Raw genomic sequence first — 25,936 nt, forward strand, 5'->3', positions numbered from 1 at the left:
TGCAGCAGGTCCTGTTAATACTGCTTCTCATGTTGAGGTCAGTAGAGTGGGTGCAGCGAGTACCATTTACCTTATGAAAGTGTAGAATTTCCATCAGAACAGAATCTGCAGTTACCCTATAGGCTAAGCAGAGATCACCCCTGAGTAGTCTGTATGACACAGAGCATAGTGACAGGGTTTTTAGTCTATCAGCATAGGACAGGTGTTGGACACCTTGAATTTGCTTTGTAAGGCACCTATGAGGTCTCTCCAGCTGTTGGAGGTGCCTGGTGAGGTACATACCAAAGGGTGCATTGAACTCTATAATTGGTCTGATAAGGGAGAAGTACAGTGGGGTTTATAAAGTACAGTTTTGTACCTACCATAAATGTAGATGTTTGAGTGGTTATGCTGCTGCAGTCATCACACTTGGGTTATCCTGCCGTCAGGCGGTCCCGCGGTCAGCCTGAATTCCAAACCCTTGGTCCGGCGTCGGTTGTCATCGCTTCTTCCCTGATGCCAGTGCGGCAGGGGTATAAAAGTGGCAGCCGACGCCATTTTCTTCAGTTTTTCTTGCCCCAGATGTCAGGTGCCCCAAACTAAGAAGGCAAAATAAGAAGCTTGCAAAACATACCTTAGTGCTAAACAATGGTACTAGTTGTAAGCAAATACACCATATAGACATGCATCCCAAAGGATGAAGTACATGGAGGAATAAGAAAAGCCTTGTTAGGTAGAGGGGATGGAGGGAGGGTAACCTGGACTACAGCAGCATAACCACTCGAACATCTACATTTATGGTAGGTACAAAACTGTACTATGTTCATCGTGCTATGCTGCTGCAGTAATCACACTTGGGTAGAGTCCCAAAGCTATGTTAGGGTGGTAGGAGCTAAACTGGGTTAGGTGTAGCTAAGATGCCCTGCAGGACTGCAGTGGCAAACCCAGCTCTGGCTTTTGAGTAAAGAGGAAGGTGGTAATGCTTGGTGAAGGTGTGCACTGAACTCCAGGTAGCTGCCTCCAGAATGTCCTTTGTTGGGACTCCTTGGAGGAAGGCTGCTGAGGTTGCTGTAGCCCTGGTAGAGTGAGACCTAATACTAGCAGACACTGCTTTCCCGTGGTGTGAGTAGCAAAAGCAGATGCAATGTGCTATCCATTTGGAGATGGTCTGTTTTGAAATAGCCTTTCCTTCTGAGCCTGGTGCATAGGATACAAGGAGTTGGTCAGATTTTCTGAAGGCCTTTGTCTTGTCCAAATAGTAACGTAACTGTCTGTGAATGTCCAAGGAGTCTCTCTCCTTTATTCTGTGGGTTTGGATAAAAAGTTGGGCAAGTGTATGGTCTGATTGAGAGCCACATGGGATACTACCTTAGGCATGAAGGAAGGATTGGTGCGTAAGGATACTCTGTCCTGATGGAAAATGATGAAAGGTTCCACTGCCATAAGTGCCTGCAGTCCTGAGACTCTGCGTGCTGAGGTGATAGCCAGCAGCAGAGCTGTTTTCCATGACAAGTATTGAAGCTCTGCTGAAAAGGCTGGTTCGAAAGGAGGAAGTGTTAACTTTTCCAGAACAAAATTCAGGTCCCAAGTAGGAGTTGGTGGTTTTCGGGGGGGTCTTATATTTTTTGCCCCTCTCAGAAACTGCCTTAGCAAAGGATGAGAGAAAATGGGAGGAATCGTATCATATTGAGCTGAAATGGCTGAAGCATGGATCTTTATGGATGAGAAAGAAAGGCCTTTGTGTAGCATCTCTGTTAGATATTGGAGTATGTGTGGAATATTTGGGATGCCAGGATTTAGGCTTCTGGCCTGGTTCCATACACAAAATCTTTTCCATTTGTCTGACTAAGTTTTTCTGGTGCTGGGCCTCCTGGCCTCCAAGATGACATTCTGGACGTCCTTTGATAGAAGTGCGGTTTGATAATTTAAGGTATTTTCCATGCAGCTAGATTTAAGGTCCTTAGCTGACTGTGAAGGATCTGATAGTTTTGTTGGGTTAACAGCAGAGGGAGTTGAGGTAAGATCCATGGAGGGCTGTGAGTCAGGTTGCGTAGTAGTGGGTACAAGTGCTGACGTGGCCAGTCCGGAGCAATGAGGATCATCTGTGGTCTCTCTGATCTGGCTTTCAGTAATACCTGGGTCAGTAGGGGCAGAGGTGAGAAGGCGTAGACTGACAATGCTGCCCAACTGAATGATAGGGCATCCACTTTCCAAGCCAGTGGATGACACGTTCTTGTGCAAAACTTTTGTAGCTGACAATTGTTGGTTGAGGCAAACAGATCTATGTCTGGATGTCCCCACCTTTGAGTTATCATTGAGAATACTTGTGGGTGTAGTCTTCACTCGTGAGGGTCTGTTAAATTTCTGCTTAATTTGTCTGCCAAAATGTTTTCTTTTCCTGGCAGGAATTGTGCTTGCAGTTGTACTTGGTAAGTTAATGCTGTGTTCCACAAGTCCATTGCCTGTCTGCATAGTGGATAGGAGTGGGTTCCTCCTTGTTTGTTTATGTACCACATAACTGTGGTGCTGTCCATCCTTATTAGAAGTTGTCCTGGATGCAAGAGATCCTTGAAGGCTGTTAGTGCATTCTTTACAGCTGGCATCTCCTTTTGATTGATGTGTAATTGCCTTTGGTTTGCAGACCATTTGCCCTGTATGCATTTTGTTCTGCCATGTGTGCACCCCAGGCGTAATCTGATGAATCCGTTGTTAAGGTATGATTTGCTGGAGGTGAGACAAAAGGAAGGCCCTTGTTTGCTTGGCATGCTTCAGCCCACCATAGAAACTCTTTTTGAAGGCAGGGAATGAGAGTTATACTTGCTTCGAGGCTGTGTCTGTGTTGGGACCATGCACTTTTTAGGTACCATTGTAGTTTTCTCATATGCAGCCTTGCGTATGCAATTAGTTGAATGCAGGATGCCATGTACCCCAATGCCTGCAGGAATTTCCTTGCAGTGAGCTGGGTAGAAGTTGCCATCTTTTTGAAGTACTGAGCCAGTTGTTTTTGTCTGGCGTGAGGTAAGCCATCTGGGCCGTTGTATTCAAGCTGGCACCCAGGAAAATTATTTCTTGTGAGGGTATTAGTTTTGACTTCTTTTTGTTTACTGTGTACCTTAGGCAACTTAGCAACTCTGTTACAAATGCCAGATGTTGTAGTAGGATGTCTTTGCTGTCCGCTTGGATCAGGCAGTCGTCCAGATATGGATAAATTTGTATTACTCACTGTCTGCAGTATGCAATTACTGATGCCAGGCATTTCGTGAATACTCTGGGCACAGTAGATAAGACAAAGGGCAATGTAGAGGATTGATAATGTGTTGTGCCTGCCAAAAATCTGAGGTATCTTCTGCAATATTGTCTGATAGGGACATGCAGGTATGCCTCTTGGAGGTCCAACGTTACCAGCCAAGACTCCTTGCCCAGCATGGGAAGAAGCTGCTGTAGTGTGAGCATTTTGAATTTGGGAATGTCCAGGTACGTGTTTAGAATTGAAAGGTCTAAGATGGGTCTCCAGGCTTTGTCCTTTCTTGGTACTAGAAACAGTCTTGAATAAAATCCTTGACCTTGCTCTTTTGCAGGTACCTTTTGAATTGCTTTCATGTTCATGAGAGCTGAAATTTGCTTTTGTGCCTCTGCCCATTGATTTGTTGGCAGATTTGGCATGCCTCTCATCCGTGGTAAGGTTTGAAAATGAAATCTGTAGCCTCGGGTAATAATATCCAAAACCTATTTGTCCTTTGTTATGATGTGCCAATTTTCTGGAAAAAGAGCCAGTTTTCCTCCTAGAGGTGCTGCCTGGGCAATTTTTCTTGGCAGCGAAGAGGAAAGTCATTGTGATTGTGTTCTGAAGGGCTGAGATCTGTCGTCTCCCCCTCTGAGTTGTTGTTTGCCATTGTCTAGGCCTGAAGGTACCTTGTGTCTGACCTCTGCCCCTAGGGCGTCTGTACCTGCCCCTTTGGGGTCTGTCTGAAGCAGGAAAGGACCAGTTTTTTGATGGCCAGTTTCTGCTGAAGCGAGGAGGTTGTACCTGTAAAAAATCTTTAACTGTCTGCATTGATTTTGCCTCCTCTTCCATCTTTTTTAAAACTTCCTCTGCTTTGACACCAAATAATGCATCCTTTTGCAGTGGAGCATCCAGTAACTTTGCTTTGACATGTTCTGGTAAGGTCTGCTATTTTAGCCAAGCATGTCAACGTATTACAGACCCTGCGACTGCTGCTCTACATGAGGCCTCTAAGGAATCAAAACAACACTGCAAGGTATGTTTTCCCACTTGTTCTGCTGCATGCAACAAATCTTGCATCCCCTTGAAATCTAGTTGATCTGTTTGAGGGGTCATTTTCTGTTTTAACTGACTTAGCAAGTACTGCTGGTATATAATCATGTGGAATTGGCAGTTTAATGCCCTCATGGCCAGAGTGGCAGAGGTATACACTTTTTTCCCCCATCTTTCTAATGCCCTGGAATCCCTTTCCGCAGGCAGTGGATTCTTAGCAGTAGAGGCTTTAACCCCTTTGGGACCCTGGGAAATGGTTTCTGGGTCTGCAACAGGGCTTTTATATAAAAACTTGTGAGAGTCAGGGACTCGATAGTATCTGTCTGGTTTAGGTGGAGCTGGAGGTAAGGAATCTGGATTTAGACTGGATTCAGTGTAGACATCATCCAGAATGTCTAAAACAGGAGGAATGGCTAAGGGTCTATGCTGAGGTAGAAGAAGAAACTCACGGAGTCTTTTCTTGGAGTCAGAGTAATCTTGTCCTTCCCAGTGGAAATGTTCTCTCATGGTGTGCAGGGTTTCCCCAAAAAAGAATTCTTCAGGGGGGGAAACAGAGGGAATTGATTCCTCAGCATCTGAGTCTTCATAGAGAAGGAAGGGGTCATCCTGTTCCTCAGAGTCTGCTGAGGAAATGGATTCCTGGTCAGGAGGAGGTAAATCTTCCTCCAGTCTAGGCCTTTTGTCAGGAGGGGGTTGGGAACCTCTGATAAGGGTAATCAGGTCCTCCGCCATTTTGAGCATTTGCTTTTTAGGCATAGGGGCCTGTGTGGGAGTCTGTGGACCCGGTTTCTTAACCTTTGGAAGCTTAGCGTATGACTTAATGGAGAGTCGTCTGTTTAAAGACACCTTCTGAAACCGAAGGCCTGTCCATAGTCTCCGGATCGCCGCCAGGGCTGGCATCCGCGAGTTGAGGGGGAACCGGCTCCAGTGGCCCAGCAGATTCTGTCTGAGAGGTAGTCGCATTTTCTAAGTCTGAGGTAGTCAGGGGCTGCGTAGGCGCCTCATTGAATACCGAAGATCCGGCAGCAGGCCTAACCGAGACCCCGGTATCTGGTCTAGGTCTAGGCTGCCTGTCTTTGTCCTTGCGTTTTTTTAAAAATAGCGGTTGTCGGATGTTCCGATGACATAATGTAGTTGAATTTTCTGCCAAAATAATGACGGGTGGTATCAGCCCAATGCTTAATAGTGCGTTTATTGAACCTAGCGCAAAACCGACAACCAGAAACGTCGTGGTCTGGGCCTAGGCAAGGAATACAATAAGAATAGAAATCCTTATGAGGTATTTGCTTCCCACAAGAAATACAATTATTAACTTTGTCTGACATCGGTCTGAGGCAAGAAAAGTTTCCCCAACGGGGTACTTAGCTTTATAGAAGATTTCGGCTGAAATTCTGTTAGAACATCTCAGGAGCTGGCTGACTGGCACTTGCGAACTGCTTCTACTTCGGGCACCGCGCGGCAAGAAAGACTGAAGAAAATGATGTCGGCTGCCTCTTTTATACCCCTGCCGCACTGACGTCAGGGAAGAAGCGACGACAACAGATGCTGGACCAAGGCTTTGGAATTCAGGCCGACCGCGGGATCGCCTGACGGCAGGATAACCCAAGTGTCATGACTGCAGCAGCATAGCAAGATGAACATCCTCTTTTTCTGTAGGCAATGCCCTTATTTATGAGTTGGGTGACATAGAAGGCTTTCCTTACTACTGTGGAAACATGATGGTTAAAGGAGAGGTTGTGAGCCTGTGTACTTAGATCTCTTACCACGGATTGGGACCTTAAGGTGTTGTTGTTAATGTGATATTTTGCAGGGACATCTCCCTTGCTTAAGAGGATCTTGATGCACTTTAACATTTAACTTAAGTCTGTGACTTTAGCACCAATCGTTGGTTTGACTAAGACCTTCTGTAGTGTGTCAAATGTCACTAGGGGATTCAATGATTGTGCCCAGTTTGCAGTCATCTGCAAACTTTGTTAGCCACACACTCTTTGTTTTGGCCTGCACTTCTGAAAACTAAATTCCAAACAACAGAGGCTCCAGCACCAAGCCCTGTAGTACTCCACTGGTTACTGGTCTGAAGGTGGAGGAAGAGTCCCCTACTTTAACTGTGTGTGTTCTATTGGTGAGCCAGTTTGCAACTCACCTGACTACATGCTGATTTACGTTCAGTTGGGTAAGTTTATCAATGACACCTGTGTGGGGAATGGTGTTGAAGGCCTTTGCTAGGTCTAAATAGGCAGTATGCACAGTTTTACCTTCATCCAGTGCTTTGGTGACTGTCTTGAAGAAGTCCACCAAATTTAGAAGGCACGATCTCCCTCTGATGAATCCAAACTGGGATGGGTCTAGTGTTTGCAGGTCTCCTATATTCCTGTTGATAAGGTCCATGATGATTTTCTGTATGGCCTTGCATATGAGGCTGGTCAGACTTAAGGGTCTGTAATTCCTGGGGTCAACAGAGGAACCCCCTTTCTGGAGGGGGGGTGAGAGTGGCAGTTTTCCAATCAGCAGGAACATACCCAGTGCTCACACTGTGGTTAAAGAGGGTACTCAGTGGTACAGGTAACTCTTGCTTTAAGCAATTTAGGATGCAGCCAGGGATGTTGTCTGGGCACACAGAGGCCTTGTTTTTAGCCTTAGAAAGGACAAAAAGGACCTATTCCTTTGAGATTTCTGTGGGAAGACATGTAAGAAGGATGTCTTGTGGTATACTGGGTTGAGACAGAGGGGAGAAGTTCTCATTTAGCCTATCTGCCAGCAGGTTAGCAATATCACCAGGTTCATTATAAGTTGTGCTATTTACCACATGTTCTGTGCAAATCTGGGATTTTCCTTTGAGGGTGCAGACGTAGGCGAAGAATGCTTTATGGTTACCCTTAGCTAGGATGGCCAATTTAGATTCATAGTCTGCTTTTGTTTTTTTCACTAGGTGTCTTAATTGCTTATTTAGACTGAGGAGGGAGCCCTTTGAGTTTGGGGATCATCTCCTACTGCTTTTAGACAGCAGTTTCTTTCTCCTGTTATATAGCCTGTTTAAGGCGGATGTCCACCAAGCAGGTTTATTCTTATGCAAGAAGCTTACTTTTATCCTGTTGGGTACAGATGAGTCGATGCATTTGTGTAAGGTGTTTATAACAAGGCTTTGGTATAAACCTCGGCATAGGTATCCTTGCCATCAGTAGGGGTAGGGGCTATAAAAATAGTAATATTGTCTCATAAGAAATTAGTTTGCTCTGGAGAAATTTTTTAGTCTAGTTCCAGATTGGGGTGGATCACACTCTACTGTTACTTCTAGTGTGACTGTCCTATGGTCAGATCTCACTAGAGATGACTGTACACTTGGGTGGTGTGGTGCAGTGATCACTCATGTTCGTAAGTACTAGATCCAGAATGTTTGAACCGCTGATGGAGGTGTCCACTAACTGGTCCAGGGCATTACAGTTTACAAAGTTGAAGAATCTCTGGACAAGTGCATTGGTACAGGTGTAGTTAGACCAATTTATTGATGGTAGTTGAAGTCTCCCAAAACCAAGGTGATTGGTGGTATACTGAGGACTCCAGGAGGTGCAGGTAGCCATTGTGGGTGTCCTGGTTCATAGATGGGGTCCTACAACTGGAAATAATCTGTAGAGGAGTTTTACCTACACAGAACTGTACTTGGAGCAGTTTGAGGGACTCCTTTAGTCTTACCAGTCTGGAGGAGTATTTGTCTAATAAAAATTGATATTCCTCCTCCTCTGGATTTCCTGCTCTCATTTGAAGGTCTGAGTGAGTGGAAGGTGCTGTAACCCGGTATGGCCTGGGTGCTTTCTCCAGATTTGAACCAGGTTTCTGTGTAAGTACAGATGTCAGCATCCTCCAAGGTAAGGGCAGCTTCCACTGAGTGCAGTTTTAGGTTTGGACTCCTAGCATTTAGCAGCATGACCCTGATGTTAGCTTTTGAGGAACAATTTACATTGGAAATGTTGTACTTGTGATACTGCCTAAAAAAGGCACTGAGGGGAGGCAACAGCCTTTGCCAGAAACCGAAATCCTAGGGGGGACAGGTGATGACTGTCTCTGGCAAAGGATCGAGGTCTATCAACCATATCATCCCAGGTTGACAGGAAATGGATCCCCTTACAATTACACCAGAAACTAAGCCAATTGTTGAAGTCAGTCATCTTTCGCTTGTACTGCGGCATCATCCTAGGTGACGGTAGTATGCTGCTTAAGGCTAGGGACATACCTGACTGGGACACAGTCAGAAGTCCAGAAAGGTATGTCTCAAGTCATTCATACCAACATGTACTATGACAGAGTCATAAGAGTACTTGCTGCTGACAGACTTCAGCACATGTGTGATGTTCTGGATTCTGGCACTAGCAGTGACCTTCTCCTTATCCAACCTGGTGAGTGGCACATCAGTGTGTCTCAGAATAAAAACACCTGTGATTTGGTTTTGTGTTACGCCTTAATTGCTTACTTGGTGAGACACCGGCATGTGTGTTTTTATGTGCACTCTGTTTATCTGCGAGTGAACAATGTGTAGTGTGCTTGTGTTTGGGAGGCCTCCGTGCTTTGGGTAGGTTTTTCGAGACGACCTCCACATATGTGGGATTATGTGTTGGTTGTGTGGTAGGGGAGGGTGGTGAGTGCTGACAACCAGCTTAAGGTCAGGTATACTGACTGGTGAGCGAGGGAACTTCCTATGTTTTTTATGTAGCTGCACCTCCTGCATGTTGAGTTGGAGTACCGTAAAAGAAGTGGGTTGTCAGTGTACACGAGGCAATATTGACATTGCCTCAGGATGCCTAATTCGACCAGGTAGGCAGGAGAAATGGTGGGATATTGTCCTAACATAGTGCTAGGTAAAAGTTGTGGTCGGTAATAGGGATTGACCAGAAATTACCATTTGGGGATCCCGTGAGGGGGTTATCCACTAGTATAGATGAGAAGAACTGGAGAGGGTAACTCAGAGGTTGTACTGATCTGTAGACTGACAGGGTAGAACAACAGTAAAAATGTCCCACTGGAGAACATCAGTCCACAGCTAAAGGAAAATTTAATGCTGGTACAGCCAGCCACAGTAATTGCAACTGTGCATCACGCAAATGCTGAGTTTTTAAAATAAGTGAAAAAACCTTACTGGTGGGAAAAATAGCCAATCAAAAACTCAGAACAGAACCCTAGACCAATGAGCTTCAATGGATGGGTCTCTAGCCACATGCCTCTTGCAACAAGAGTGCAGAGGGTCCTCTTCAGAAAAAGTTTGCTAGGGATTAGTCCTCAATTCAAATACAAGCAGAACTAGACACAGCAGAATCTGTAGCTAGTCTATGCTACACAGCACAAGTGCCCAGAATACAAGTTAAATGCAGAGGTTGAAAAACAGGCATAAATTACAGTAAAATGCAGAAATAATCAGCAAAAACACAGTGATAACAGCAAATGCAGAAATATAAGCAATAATGGCCTTATCTTTAGTTGTAAGCCTTGGATGGCTCAGATGCAGAGAGAGTACTGGCTGGTCGCCTAACTCTTTGGAACTTGGTTTAAACAAGTGCAAACCTGCACAAATGGGGATAATGCCTTCTGCTAATGAATCTTTGGTGGGGACTGCAGACTTGATAAAAGCAGTCTGCTCATAGGGAGGGTTTTGGAGTGCTGTACAATGGTATACATCATCCACTTAAACATCCCCTTTACATGCTCACTGCACACCTAAAATTGCATACAGATGAAGGTTGGACCATTTAACACACCTGTTGCCTGCTAGCTGTCTGTGTGACGGTCATTTCATGCCTGGCCTCTACTCCACTAGGGAAAAGAACGAGTCAAATTATGCTGAGCAGACATATGGTCAAGCAGGAGTAGAAGAGGAAACAATACCTCTGGTTCAATTCATCCCTGCCTCACACCCTCACCCAAAAATACAACACACAACATCCTTTTCAGTTAGATCATTTCCTTTACTTAAAACTGTTAGAAATTATTAAAGGTGTTCCTTAATAAATTTGATCTATTATAATACTGCTTCACTGCATGAAACAGTTTGAGCTGATTTCAAATTGGTAACTGATCTGTTCAGACGCCATCTTTCCTTGACAGTAGCTTGCAGTATAAAGTACGCCATGCAACTTACTGCTAAGCATCCTGACTGTATAAGCTTATCTTTTGTACTTCCTAGTAGAGTGCATGTTGCAAGGTCATTGAAATTTTAAATGAAGTTATCAGTGCAGGGTTAATAATATGGATGCAGTGAAAAAGCAACATGCAATCAAACAATGTTTGTTACCTAATGTAGACAAAATTTCTACAAGCCTTACATGACTGGTAGTCAGACTCTGCAGTGGCAATAAATACATGTATACATTCTAAATAAAGCTAAACTTCAATTATACACAAGACAAAATTAACAAGACTGCAAGCCAGGGAATCATGCCTAACACTAACCACACTCACCTAAGACCTGTGTTGGAAGCATGGAAGCTGCCTCTTGAGCAGATATTGAGTCATGGAGTTCACCATTAAATGGCACCACAACATTATTTCCTCGCCTCTGTCGTTCCCCATCCAGCAATTTCTCTAAATCATCACCTAAAGAAAAGACAGCAGAACACTTTTTTTATACATTACTGCTGGTGTGTGCTGAAATACATAAACAGAACTAAACTGTTTCCTACATCTACAAAACAGAAAGCAGTACAAATATTTTTGTTCACTACCAAATATGGACTTGCTCACCTTTTTTTCCACACTATTATATGTTCAGCAGGAAAATTACTGTCTCTGGGACCTGGGTATTCAAGCTCCTATGCAGAGGAGGAAAAAGGTCCACGAATAAAATACCCTAGGGAAGCCAAGAACAAATAGATGACCAGGTAGACTGCCTTAATAAAGGTACGGTGGGATGTCGGTGAAGAAGCTGGGCTACCGGTAAAGCCTTGAGAAAGGCTGTGCGTACCCGAGGCTTGTGGTTGAAGGCTGAGTAAAGCCTTTAGAAAGGCTTCGTATACAGGTCCTAGTTCCAGCTGGTCAGGTCGCCTGGTGAGAGGAACCGCTAGTGGGGCAGCTAGAAATCAAAGATGAAACGCACAGAAAAAACAGGCAAAACAACGTAAATGTGGCTCGGCTAAGGAGCTCTGCTCGCCATGGTGGCAAAAAATCAACATAGTCGAAGTTCAGATTCTAGAAGGTTGTACTTTATTGAAGTAAAAAGTACCAGAAGTACAATCACCATCGAAGTGTAGTTCCTTAATGGGAAGAGTGATCCTGAGGATTTCCTTTTATAAGAGTACCTGGGAGTGTGTCAGTGGGAGCCAATCAAGTGTGGGTGAAAAAAACCTTTATTGTGACTGGGCATGACAACTTGACATCACACCTTACAATATGATAGGTTAGATACCCTGAGCCAGCTCATACGTGTTAAGTAGAATCAGTAGTAGCTAATCTCCGAACTTCACTATTGTAGGTTTAGAGCAGGAGCGTCCACCCTTTTGGCTTGCCAGGGCCACATTGAGTGAACAGAAATTCTCTTTGGGCCGCATATAAAATATATATATCATATAGTTAACTCTTTCACTGCCGTGGGTGACCAAAGTCGACCTCCTGGCTGTACTGTAGGTGCATTCAAACAATGAATAATGTAATAAATAGGTTCATAGGTTGGTACTGGGCTATCTGCCCGAAGGCATATATTAGCCCAGCCATGTTGTGTGGTATTCACCACCCCTTTAGTAGTTCCCTAGACCCTTGTACTAGCAGCTAGTACCCTTGGCCCCTATCTAGTAGCTGTTGGTGTGATCCCCGGTGTGAACTTTCTGTTACCCATCCACTCATCAAGGTTCCTCTTGAAGAGTGATAGTGAAGGGCTCTGTCTTATGTAGATTGGGACCCTGTTCCATAGTAAGGGAAGTCTCTGCGAAGGGAATCTATCCCTCCAGCATGTTCTATTCATTGTTGTGTTGAGGTTTATATCTCTAGAGCGTGTAGCTCGAGTAGATTTGGTTTTGCTAAGATGAGCATGTTCAACAATACGTTAGACAGAGATCGCCTCTGAGAAAGCGGTATGCAACAGAGAACAGTCTTAGCTTTTTCAATCGTGCTGCATAGGGCAACTGTTTGAGGCCAGTAATCCTCTTGGCTAGGTACTTCTGTGGTCTCTCCAGCTGCTGGAGATGTCTAGCCAGGTACATTCCAATTGGTGCATTGTACTCCATAATGGTTCTGATGAGGAAAGAGTAGAGGGGCACCATTACATCCTTAGATCTTGATGCAAACCCTTTCGTGATCGGATGGGTCACATAGAAGGATTTTCTAACCACTTTGGCAAAATGGTTATCAAAAGAAAGCTGACTATCTACTTGGGTCCCTATATCCCTTATTTCTTCTGCAGATTTCAGGGGATTACCTCCTATGTTGTAGTTTGCGGGTACTCTTTTTTTTCCAAAGGGGATTACTACACATTTTTTTGCATTTAGCTTGAGACCATGGCTTTGACACCATGCATCAGTCTCATTTAGGCCCTTCTGGAGGATCTCCATGTCGGCCGGAGACTCTATTATAGCACCCAGTTTGCAGTCATCCGCAAACTTAGTCAGCCACAGCCCTTCTGTGCTTGCCTGTACTTCTGAGAAGTATATGCCAAACAGGAGGGGCCCCAGGACAGAGCCCTGAGGCACACCACTCGTTACTGGTCTGGATTCGGACATAGATCCCGCTACTCTTACTTTATGGGATCTGTCTGAGTGCCAGTTTGCAATCCATCTTGTGATGTAAGGGTTTATGCCCAGCCTGGTGAGCTGATCAATAATACCTGAATGGGGAATGGTGTCAAATGCTTTAGCAAGGTCAAGGTAATCCGTGTGTACCTCCTTCCCCTTATCTATAGCCTGAGTAACTGTCTCAACGAAATCCACCAGGTTCAGGAGGCATGATCTGCCCTTGACGAAGCCGAACTGTGTGGGGTCCAGCGACTGGAGGTTCCCAATCACTCCATTTATGAGTTCCATAATGATTCGCTCCATAGCCTTACAGATCAGACTGGTCAGGCTTATTGGTCGGTAGTTCCCAGGGTCAGTTGTGGCCCCACCCTTGTGCAGCGAGACCACCGTTGCTGTGCGCCATTCTATGGGCACATATCCTGTGGAGAGGCTGAGACTGAACAGGGTATTAAGATGCGGGGTTAATTCCTTTTGGAGCTCGCGTATGACAAAGCCTGGGACACCATCTGGTCCCATGGAGGTAGTGTTTTTAGCTTTAGATAGAGCCTTGTTAACCAACATAGCAGTAATAATTGGACTTACACAATCCCCTGGAATGGTAATAGGCCCTGTAGGTGGGGGGGGGGGATTTGCACTGAACCTATCATCCAAGATGTTGGCAATGTCAGAAGGGTCTTAAAATTATAATTCTCATTCTAATTCTCTAATCTAGCAGTTATCTCTAATATCTTAGTTAATATCTTAGTTAATATATATATATATATATATATATATATATATATATATATATATATTTTTTTTTTTACAAATAAACAGATATTCACTACAGCACTAGCATTTCTCACTGGGAAAACCACTCCAGCAGTCCAACTACATAAAATGTCAACATTAGCAGCCCTACAATACTATAATACACAAAAATAAGCCAACAAATTTGCAATAAAGTAAAGAATTCACATTACTGACTTAATAAAGCAAATCTAAATAAGCTACAAGAGGGTCTCACCCAAACAAATGACTGGTGCCAGAAACATGGCCTCAAGCTAAATGCCAAAAATGCATCATCCCCTTTGGGGACAGTGATTTCCCTACAAATTATCACATTAATAACAATGTTGTAAGCACGCAATCAGTTGTGAGGTGCTTGGACACCCAGGTTGATAGAAACCTAACTTTTGACCACCATGATGTCTCCGTTGTATGGAAAGCTTTTTACATGGCCCACCTCATTAGTAAGGGTATCTCATCCAGGGACAAGGTGGTCATAACATCCCTCTATTCTTCCTATATAAGAGACATTACTGAGTGCAAAGTCCCTTTTGGCATGTGCCTCAGCAAAACACCCTGCCAAAAGAAAGACTACAACCATTTCTGACAAAAAGGTCAAAGGACTAAGTTCACTTAGTTATCCAAACAGAGTAAAAAAACTTCTTGCTTTCCTCTGTCTCTCACTGGCCCCTATAAATTTCATCACTGGCTTGCTTTCCAGGCTAAGAAAGATCCTGCCTTAAGAGACTTACTCCACCTCAGAAATACTGGTTATACTTAAAATGCTCACTACAAGACCACAGCCTTCACTGCAACATAAACAAGCCACTCTGTATGTACAGGTTCTTGATATAAAAACTTCAACTTCTGTAAAAAGTTCTTCTGATTATCAAACAATGTAGTTCAGCAACATGACAAATGGATGGATAGCCATACATGTACTCCTTGAGTAAGTAGCATACCTTCATCAAACCAGATGGAAAATCCACATACTAAACTTTCCTAGCTGGTTGGCTAAGATCTAGTATTGGTTACTCAAATCTATTTGCCCAAGAAGAGGGGCCTATTTAACTAAGAATTCCATTTGCAAAAATATATTCAGTATACATATTAAATCTCTCTCTTTCTCTCTCTCTCACACACACACACATACACAGACGGAACCCCTAATTCTAAAATAGGCAACCTCAGTAATCACATGACATACATTCACTGAATGAAATTGTCTGGAAGTAAAAATAACTGAAAAAAAATAATACTAGAGATGGACTCATCCAACTAATTTACCACCATCAAAAGGAGCATCAATAAATTAGCAAACAACTGCTCAGCAAAAAGTAAATCAATAAGAAATCTATAAACTTTCTAAGATCATACTACATACTGGAGTAAACATGTAACTTCCCTCCAATCTAAAGCCATTTGACATTCAGACATTTTAATTTGTGCAGAAGTTATTCAGAGACTGACAGTTTACTGAGCTGTGACATTAGCACCCTATGCTTACGTCCGAACCAATGATGCATACTTGTCAATTCCAAAAGAATTAAAGTAGTTTAATAAGAAGGTTATTTGCAAGGTTACATGGCAGTTTATATTGGAAATAAGCAAATATATTAAAAAGGCTGTTTCTCGTAATTATGCTGAAAAGTCTTCCAAGGTAAATACAACCTTCTGATTTGGTATGGAACCATACCTCTCAACCTTAGAGCAAGAAATCTGGAGAAAGAAAAATAAAAGTGGGACACAGGCCCAAAAATAGTTATGTATCACAGACACCACTGAAACAACTGTAGCTGCAAACATTATACATCACTTATGTTCTTTTTATCTCATCATTGTCAGTTAAGCATTATATGGCTCATTCAATCCTGCCTTCTTTGTCAACAAAGAAAACCATGCTTTGAAATGACAAATGCATTAAAAATAATTAATAAAACACATTGCATCCACATCCTGCAACTTCCTACCTGCGAACAACCACAGAGCTTTTACTGAAACTAGGGCTGCTTATTTCCCAGGAATGATAGCTCTCCCTAACTAAGTCTAATGGGATACAATCTACCAGGATCTGGACTACCTGAAATAAATTAAATTGTGGTCTGCAAATTGCAAGTGCACTCTGTTTAATTAAACTATATTTCCAAGTCCACTTACTGTATTTTTTCAGTAACATGCCAATCTCCATTTCCAGGTCACTTTACAAGACATTGGCAGTGGTAGACTTGGCATCCTCCAGATCCCTACAGGAGCACACTTATACTGCTAGCATTGTCCATTAAATGTAAATATCCATCCACTGCAAATGGCAAGAAGCTATATCTTAACAAATCTACTTTTGGCATGCCTAGTACCCAAGTATCAGGTTTTGAAACAAATAACATTCTCCACAGTCCGTAAGTCTCTGTCTTTAATAATCATCTACAGTTGCAGCCTCCCCAACACACAAGCACACACATACACACTAAAACCCCCAACATTTAAAAAATGACATTGGGCCCACCTGATTTGCCAGTATTGATGATCCACCAAAGCGATACTTATTGTTGTCCAATCTGCCACTGCTTAGAAAGTACAGTTTTGTACCTACCATAAATGTAGATGTTCGAGTGCTAATACAGCTGCAGTCATAACAGATGGGTTCTCCTGCCGTCAGGCGGGTCCTCGGTCGGCCGAATTCCAAAGACTAGGTCCGGCGTCGGTTGGCGTCACTTCTTCCCCGACGTCAGTGCGACAGGGGTATAAAAGAACCAGCCGATGCCATTTTCTTCAGTTTTTCTTGCCCCAGATGTCAGGTGCCCCCAGAAGGAAGGCAATACATAAATTTGTGTAATAAAGCAATGCCATATAATCAAAATACAGTAGTGCAAGCAAATACATCATGAATGAATACCCCAATCTGGTTGCATGAGGATATGTTAGCCAATAGGCCTGTCCCAAGAGGGGAAGGAGGGAGGGAAACCTGGACTGCAGCTGTATTAGCACTCGAACATCTACATTTATGGTAGGTACAAAACTGTACTATCAGTTCCAATGGCAAATGACCCCTCAAACTGAAGAATCCAGTACAGCAACAGGACCAATTCAAGGCAGGACACCAGGATAATCCACCATAAAGAAATTTATTGACAGACTTAGCGCTTTCACCATACCAGGCATCATCAGAGTCATATTGCTGTTACAAAAACCTTCTTATATACTGTGAACAATCCATTGAATAATTGATTAATTTATCAATAAAACAATCAAACAATCTAACCACACAAAACCTTTTAAAACCCATATACACTCACCCTGAAAAGCCTAATACATAAAACTTAATACCTTCACTTTGAATAATATACTAAATTTAAAAACTGAATTGTGTTACTTAACTTGTTAAAACAATATATAGTAATTAAATACATTAAATAGATGTATCATGTACAATGTTCCTACCAAAAAATTGCCAATCTAATGACATTTTTAAACATTTTTTGTATATGTATATTTGTTTATAAAAATGTATATTTAATAAATTCATAATAATCATTTACAATATTCATTGTAGAATTTATTATACAACCATGTGTAAAAATACCAATCTACAAAACCTGCGATCGATATACCAAAAGAGGTTTTATAGAGATGTAATCATTAAGCCCTGGGTAGCACATAGCATTTAATCTAAATTGCCATTCCATTTCCTTTAAAGCTACCTTGTTTTTAATGTCACCCCCACTATCCAAGGAAACCTTGTCTATAACAAAAAACATGAATTTTTTGAAGTTTTTGCACTCAACAGTGTGCAAATACAAGGCATTATGGATGTCTTTATTTTTAATAGATCTAAGATGCTCAGGAATCCTGTCCCTTAATCTGCGGGTAGTCATCCCGACATAAAATGCCTCACAGGATATACAGTTGGCCACATAAACTAGGTTTTTTGTGTTACAATTACAAATTCCTGGACAGGACAAAGTAAATTTATATCCAGAAATTGCCACATAGGGACCATCTGCTATAAACCTGCAGCATCTACAATTCCCACATTTACTCATCCTTGATCTACCATAACGTCTGTTCCTTTCAAACATGTCCTTCAAATTTGGTCCCCTACTATATACTATTGCAGGTTTGTCCCCCACCACCTTCTTCAATTCAGTATTCAAACAGTGATCCCACACATTCCTCACAACTGCACACAATTCCTTAGACTTGTCACTGTACTTAATAATAAAACATGGACCATCAAGATCTTTAATACTGTTATCATCACTTAACAATTCCACTGAACTTTGGCTTTCCATCTCAACCACACACTCACCCTTTAAGATAGGGACATAAACACTACGTCTTTTTTTATAAATTTCTTTCTTAACTCTCCTTAATAAACTAATGGGATATTGTTTTTTTGCCTGTGCCCTTGTGTTGGGACTTCTTTTGTTTTAACAAAACTGTACTATGTTCATCGTGCATACAGCTGCAGTCATAACAGATGAGTAGAATCCCAAAGCTAAGAAAGGGGTGGTAGGCACTAGGTGGAACTAGGAGGAGCCAGAATGCCCTGCAAGACTGCAGTGGCAAAGCCCGCTCTAGATTTGGAGTACAGTGGAAGGTGGTAGTGCTTGGAGAAGGTATGCACAGAACTCCAAGTGGCTGCTTCTAAAATATCTTTGGTAGGAACTCCTCTGAGAAAGGCTGCAGAGGTAGCCGTGGCCCTTGTGGAGTGAGATCTGATGCCTGTAGGTACAGTTTTGCCATGAAAAGAATAGCAAAAGCGTATGCAGTGGGCTATCCATTTTGAGATTGTCTGTTAGGAAATTGGCTTTCCTTGAGCTCCTATAGCATAGGACACAAAGAGCTGTTCTGATTTTCTGAAAGGCTTTGTTCTGTCCAAATAATAACGCAGTTGTCTGTGGATGTCCAAGGAATGTAGTAATCTCTCCCCTTTGTTTTGAGGATTAGGATAAAAGGTAGGTAAGTGTATGGCCTGATTCAAAGCTACCCTGGATACCACTTTTGGCATAAAGGACGGGTTGGTTCGTAATGAAACTCTGTCCTGATGGAAGATGATAAAAGGCTGCACAGCCATGAGAGCTTGTAGTTCTGAAACTCTACGAGCTGAGGTAATAGCCAGAAGGAAAGCTGTTTTCCAGGACAAATATTGCAAATCTGATGAGGCAGCTGGCTCAAAAGGAGGCAAGGTCAGTTTTTCCAGAATGAAATTGAGATCCCAAGCAGGTATTGGTTGTTTCCTTGGGGTTTTAGATTCTTAGCCCCTCTGAGGAACTGTCTTAAGAGGGGGTGAGAGAATAAGGGTGGATCAGTGTTGTATTCTGCAGAAATGGCTGAGGCATGGATTTTGATGGAGGAGAATGAAAGTCCACAGCTTAGCAGCTCAGCTAGATACTGTAATATTTGAGGTAAATTCAGTTTTCCAGGATCCTGGCCCTTTTTCTCATTCCAGACACAAAACCGTTTCCTTTTTGCGGAGTAAGCTTTTCTAGTAGACGGCCTTCTGGCCTCCAAAATGACATCCTGGACCTCCTTGGAGAGTAGGGTCTGTTGTGATGCTAAGGAATCTTCCATGCGGCTAGATTGTGAGTTTTTAGCTGACTGTGAAGAGTTTTGAAGCTGTGCTGAGTCAGGAGAAGAGGCATTAGAGGCAGGGTCCATGGTGGGGAATGCGTCAGGCTCCTCAGGAGTGGGTACCAGTGTTGTCTTGACCAGTCTGGAGCAATGAGAATCATCTTTGGTCTGTCTGCTCTGGTTTTCAATAGAACTTTGGGCAGCAGAGGAAGAGGTGGGAAGGCATAAATTGTCATTGATGTCCAACTGAAAGAGAGAGCGTCCACTCTCCAGGCCTTTGGATGAAAAATCCTTGAGCAGAATTTTGTCAATTGGTGATTTTTGTGGGAGGCAAAGAGATCTATGTCTGGCCTTCCCCATGCTTGGATTATCGCTGTAAAAACTTGAGGATGCAACTTCCATTCGTGTGGATTTGTCATATTTCTGCTTAGGTTGTCTGCCAGCGTGTTTTCCTTGTCTGGCAAGTACTGTGCTTGAAGTTCGATTTGTAAGTCCATTGCCATGTTCCAAAGTGACATGGCCAGTCTGCATAGGGGGTATGAATGTGTTCCTCCTTGTTTGTTTATGTACCACATTACTGTGGTGTTGTCCGTTCTTATCAATAGTTGACCTGGTTGCAGAAGCTCTTTGAAAGCTATAATAGCATTTATTACTGCTAGCATTTCCTTTTGATTGATGTGAAGGTGCTTTTCTTTTTGGGACCATTTGCCCTGAATGCACCGATCTGTCATGTGCGCCCCCCAGGCGTAGTCCGAGGCGTCTGTTGTGATGACTTGATTTGCTTGAGGCTTGCTGAATGGGAGACCTGTGTTTGTTTGGCATGCTTGAGCCCACCACAGAAATTCCTTTTGTAGACATGGAATTAGTGGTATTATTGTTTCCAAACTGTGGCTGTGTTGAGACCATAGGTTTTTCAGGTACCATTGAAGTTTCCTCATATGCAGCTTTGCACATGGGATTAGTAAGATGCAAGATGCCATGAATCCCAGAGCTTACAGGATTTTCCTTGCAGTCAGCCTGGTGCAATTTGCTAGTGCTCTGAAGTATTGAGTTAGTTGCCCCTGCTTCTCTGGCGTGAGGTAGGCCGTCTGGGTGTTTGTGTCCAAGTTGGCACCCAGGAAAATTATTTTCCGAGTGGGTATTAGCCTTGATTTCTTTTTGTTGACTGTGTATCCCAGAGAATTCAACATTATTATTACATAAGCCATATGTTTCAGAAGAATGTGCTTGCTGTCCGCTTGGATCAGGCAGTCGTCCAAATAGGGGTATATTTGTATCCCTTGAAGTCTGCAGTAGGCAATTACTGATACCAGGCATTTCGTGAATACTCTGGGAGCAGTAGATAAGCCAAAGGGCAATGCAGAGAATTGATAATGGGTTGAACCTGCAAGAAATCTGAGGTATCTTCTGCAATTTTGTCTGATTGGGACATGCAGGTATGCCTCCTTGAGGTCCAATGCTACCAGCCAAGACTCCTTGCCCAGCATGGGAAGAAGCTGCTGTAGAGTGAGCATCTTGAATTTTGGTACGAGTAGAAATGTGTTTAGGATGGATAGGTCCAAAATAGGTCTCCAATCTTTTCCCTTCCTTGGTACCAGGAATAGTCTGGAATAAAAGCCTTGACCTTGTTCGTGCGTAGGTACCTCTTGAATAGCTTTCATGTCTATGAGATCTGTAATTTGTCTTTGTGCCTCTGCCCTTTGATTGTGTGTCAGGTTTGGCATGCCTCTCATTTTTGGAAGGGTGTGAAAATGGAATCTGTAGCCTCTGTTTATAATGTCCAGGATCCATTTGTCTTTTGTGACAATATGCCAATTTTTTAAAAATAATGCCAGTTTTCCGCCTAAGGGTGCTGCCATTTGAGTCTTGCTTGGCATGCAAAGGGGAAAGTCATTGGGCTTGCTTTCTGAATGGTTGCAAGTTATCCTCACCACCTTTTTGGGTAGGAGCTTGCCATTGTCTGCCTCTAAACGATCCTTGGGATTGCCCTCTGCCCCTCGGGCACCTGTATCTACCTCTTTGGGGTCTGTCCGTGGCTGGAAAGGACCAATTTTTGGAAGGCCAATTTCTACTGAAACGTGGAGGTTGTACCTGTAGAAAATCTTTCACAGTTTGCATTGAATTAGCCTTTTCCTCCATTTTCCTTAATACCTCCTCAGCATTAGCACCAAATAATACATCCTTTTGTAGAGGGGCATCTAGTAATTTAGCTTTGACATGATCTGGCAAGGTTTGTTCCTTGAGCCAGGCATGTCTACGTATGACTGATCCTGTAACAGCAGCTCTACATGAGGCCTCTAGAGCATCAAAACCACATTGTAAGGTATGTTTACCCACTTGTTCTGCACTATGCATCAAATCCTGCAACTCCTTCAAGTCTGGTTGTTCAGGTTGTGACATTTTACTTTTCAATTGTGATAACAAAAACCGTTGGTACTTTAGCATATGGAACTGACAGTTTAATGCCCTCATGGTTAAGGTAGCCGAGGTATATACCTTTTTTCCCCACCTTTCTAAGGATCTGGAGTCTCTCTCGGAAGGTAATGGATTTTTAGCAGTGGAGGCCTTAATTCCCTTGGGGCCCTGTGAGATGGTTTCTGGGTCAGCAGCATGGCTTTTGTATAGAAATTGGTGAGAGTCAGGAACCCTGTAGTACCTGTCAGGCTTGACTGGGGCTGGAGGTAGAGAATCCGGGTTAAGGCAGGCCTCCGAGTACACATCATCTAGTATGTCCAAGACAGGAGGTATAGCCAGAGGCCTGTGCTGAGGTAGCAAGATAAATTCCCTAAGCCTTTTCTTGGAATCTGAATAATCTTGGCCTTCCAAGTGGAAGTGTTCTCTTAAGGTATGCAATGTTTCCCCAAATGAGTAATCCTCTGGGGGGGATACAGAGGGAATGGACTCCTCTGCATCAGAGTCTTCAAAAGGGGAGTAAGAATGTTCCTGATCATCAGAGTGCTCTGAAATGATGGAGCCCTGATCAGAGGAGGGGGATTCTTCCTCCACTCTGGGCCTTCTGTCCGGGGGGGGGGGGTTGAGAACCCCTGATAAGAGTAATTAAATCCTCAGCCATTTTAAGCATCTGTTTTTTAGGCATGGGGCCTGGAGATGGGCCCTGTGTAGCTTGTCTCTTGGAATGCATGGCTGCTTTAGACTTAGTGAAAGCCTTGATGGAAAAAGAAGAGGAAGGTCTGAAGACACCTTGAGAGGAGGTGGACCTGTCCACATTTTGAGATTCATCGCCAAGAGTGGCTTCGGTATCTGTAGTCGGGGTGTGGGCCGAGGAGCCTGCGACCTCGGGCACAGGAGACACCGCCAATGAAGTGTCGTCGGTAGTCAGGGGCTGCGTAGGCGCCTCGCTGAGAACCGGACCACGTGTAGTCGGCTTTGGCGTGGTGTCGGTAGAGGCCACGGACCTCGTGTGTCGGTCCTTATCTTTGCGCTTTTTAGACAAAACTGGAGTCGGAGTATCCGACGACATAATATAGTTAAATGTTTTGCCAAAATAATGCTGGGCGAACTCCACCCGATGCTTAATGGTGCGTTTGTTGAATGTAGCACAAAAGCGACAGACCGAGACGTCGTGGTCTGGGCCTAAACAAGGAATACAGAGGGAATGGAAATCCTTATGCCGTAATTTGCTTCCCACATGAAATACAATTATTAACTTTGCCTGACATTGGTCTGAGGCAAGAAAAGTTTCCCCAACTGGGTACTTAGCTTTCAAGAAGACTTCGGTTGCAAAATTTTCGTAATTTCAGGAGCTGGCCGACCGGCACTTGCGAACTGCTTCTGCTTCGGGCACCGAGCGGCAAGAAAGACTGAAGAAAATGGCGTCGGCTGATTCTTTTATATCCCTGTCGCACTGACGTCAGGGAAGAAGCGACGACAACCGACGCCGGACCTAGACTTTGGAATTCGGCCAACCGAGGACCTGCCTGACGGCAGGAGAACCCATCTGTTATGACTGCAGCTGTATGCACGATGAACATCCCACCAATGCCAAAACAGTACTGGGTGGTTTTTTTGTTTGTCAGAAAAAAAACAATTCAACTTTATAGGGTTCCTATCAGCAGACTGAAGACGCATATTTTCGAATGCGTCTTGGTCGAACTGACAAAACCGAAACTGCAAAATATTTCGAATGCGTCTTGGTCGAACTGACAAAACCGAAACTGCAAAATATAGAAGCGGCATGTAAGCGAATTCTTTCCCTGGGAAAGTATTCGCTTGGCCGCTTTGATACTTTGCCATTTTCGGCACTGCAGTGTGGTCTCGGAGTTGGTATATATAAGTAGGGAGGGTGGGAGGCACAGCCCCCCACATTGAGGGGTGTGGGGGGCAAAGCTCCCCCACTTAATCTCATGTTTTAATGTGCTTTCTTTTTTTTTTTTTTTTTGTTGGAACAGCGATTTTTTTCCCTTGGAAAAAAATCGCTGTTCTGACAGTTCGGTTTTGTAAGCTTTCGCTTAAATGGGGTCGATTAATCACCATTCACTTACCTAAGCATTCGGTGATCTAATATAGACCCACTTTATATGCTACAGTCCCACAAAGTCAATCTACTACTGACCCATTAACCTTAGGCTGCTGTCTCATTCTTACTCCCTGGAACTGCATTACCTTGGATGACTAATTTTATTCCTAAGAAAAAGACACAAATTGAAAGATGAAGCGAAAATCCACACAGTTGAGAGGTATGATTTCATATTCAGTACGATACTCTCTCTGTCAGGAAAGCCATAATTTAAAGAGTGTGTACTTTTAATGTACGATATATTTGTGAGCTAACTTATTTGTGTTCAGTAGATAGATTGATCGTCATTAGCATCTTTGTACATGTGTCTCTCTCTGTCATGCACATATACACTCACACACACACACACACACACACACACACACACACACACACACACACACACACACACACACACACTCTTCTTCTACTTTCACATGTGCAAACATTCTGCTTTCTTGCATGTACTCACTCATTCACTCCCTCCGTACTTACCTATTAACACAGGTAAGTGCTGTCAATTTCAAAGGCAATGACGGCAAATCCATGCATGAGTCCCTCTTCAGCGAGAACACACACTGATTCTTTGGCACGAAATAATGGCGGGAACACACTGATCCTTCTTTGGTGCAAAAAAATCAAAACTAGAAGGGTGCTTTGGTGCATGTAGACAGAGTTATAGGGGTCATGGGTGTGAAAAGCACAAAACAAAAAAAGTGTTTTGGGGCATGCGTATATCGATGTTGCAGTTAGAGGTTGGGGGCCATATGGAAGAGGTCTGAGGGCCGCATGCGGCCCGTAGGTTGGACACATCTGGTTTAGAGTGATTCTACTTACCACATATGAGCTGGCTCAGGGTATCTAACCTATCATATTGTATGGTGTGATGTCAAGTTGTCATGCCCAATCACAATAAAGGTTTTTTCACCCACACTTGATTGGCTCCCACTGACACACCCCCAGGTACTCTTATAAAAGGAAATCCTCAGGATCACTCTTCCCATTAAGGAACTACACTTCGATGGTGATTGTACTTCTGGTACTTTTTACTTCAATAAAGTACGACCTTCTAGAATCTGAACTTCGACTACGTTGATTTTTTGCCACCACGGCGAGCAGAGCTCCTTAGCCGAGCCACATTTACGTTGTTTTGCCTGTTTTTTTTGTGTGTTTCATCTTTGATTCCTAGCTGCCACACTAGCAGTTCCTCTCACCAGGCAACCTGACCAGCCTGAACTACGACCTGTATATGAAGCCTTTCTAAAGGCTTTACTCAGCCTTCAACCACAAGCGCTCGGGTACGCACAGCCTTTCTCAAGGCTTTACCGGTAGCCCAGCTTCTTCACCGACATCCCCCCATACCTTTATTAACGCAGCCTACCTGGTCATCCATTTGTTCTTGGCTTCCCTAGGGTATTTTATTCGTGGATACTATTATATGTTGACAACCTATAACATCACTAACATCTACTTAACTTATTATTGGTTTTCTTGTTTCTTATTGTCGGGTAACCTCCAAATTTTCTGAGATGTTTCATTGCAGAGCTGTGAAAAATGTGGCTCTGAACAATTCTGCACATTTCTTACGTTTTCCTCAGCATAACAAACTTCTATGCCATTAGTCAAATGATGCACTAAGTAAAACATAACATAACACACTTCTATGCCATTAGTCAAATGATGCGCAAAGTAAAACATAACTTTTGACAAGTTTAAGGTACACTTGCGTGCATATGTTCACTTTAGCAGTAAAAGTCTGACTAGATGCATTATCATTCAACATCCATGGGAAATGGTTATGCGAATGTCCACCCTCTGGTCTGACATCTCCTAATGCTCAGCACATCAGCCTAATTACTGGCTGAAAGGGAAAGCAGCCTATACCAAATTAATTTGTCATGCCTTAAACGGCACAGACAAAGCCTTTGTGGTCATCGGCCTAGTTTTTATTTCTTGGGGGAACATCTATGATTTATTGATTTAATACAAATTAAAAGAAGAGTATCCTGTGTGTAACAGGTGCAGTAGGGTACAAAAAGTACCTGGTACAAACTCCTTTTTCAGGTAAAGGCTAAGGAAACAGAATGAATATCTAAAGCAAAGGGAGGTGGAAAACAAAGA

General features: G+C 43.3%; 1 protein-coding gene across 1 annotated transcript in view; it reads right to left on the reverse strand.

Annotated features, from left to right (window-relative positions):
• Positions 1-25,936, reverse strand: part of GREB1L (GREB1 like retinoic acid receptor coactivator) — a 3,215,862-nt gene that overhangs the window by 1,224,483 nt on the left and 1,965,443 nt on the right. The window contains exon 16 of the mRNA XM_044065377.1: positions 10,700-10,834. Coding sequence (XP_043921312.1) covers positions 10,700-10,834 — 135 coding nt within the window. The remainder of the gene's footprint in view (positions 1-10,699; positions 10,835-25,936) is intronic.

The sequence above is a fragment of the Protopterus annectens genome, chromosome 3.part0 (genome assembly GCF_019279795.1).
Source record: "Protopterus annectens isolate FY-2018-M chromosome 3.part0, PAN1.0, whole genome shotgun sequence".
NCBI classification, from domain to species: domain Eukaryota; kingdom Metazoa; phylum Chordata; order Ceratodontiformes; family Protopteridae; genus Protopterus; species Protopterus annectens.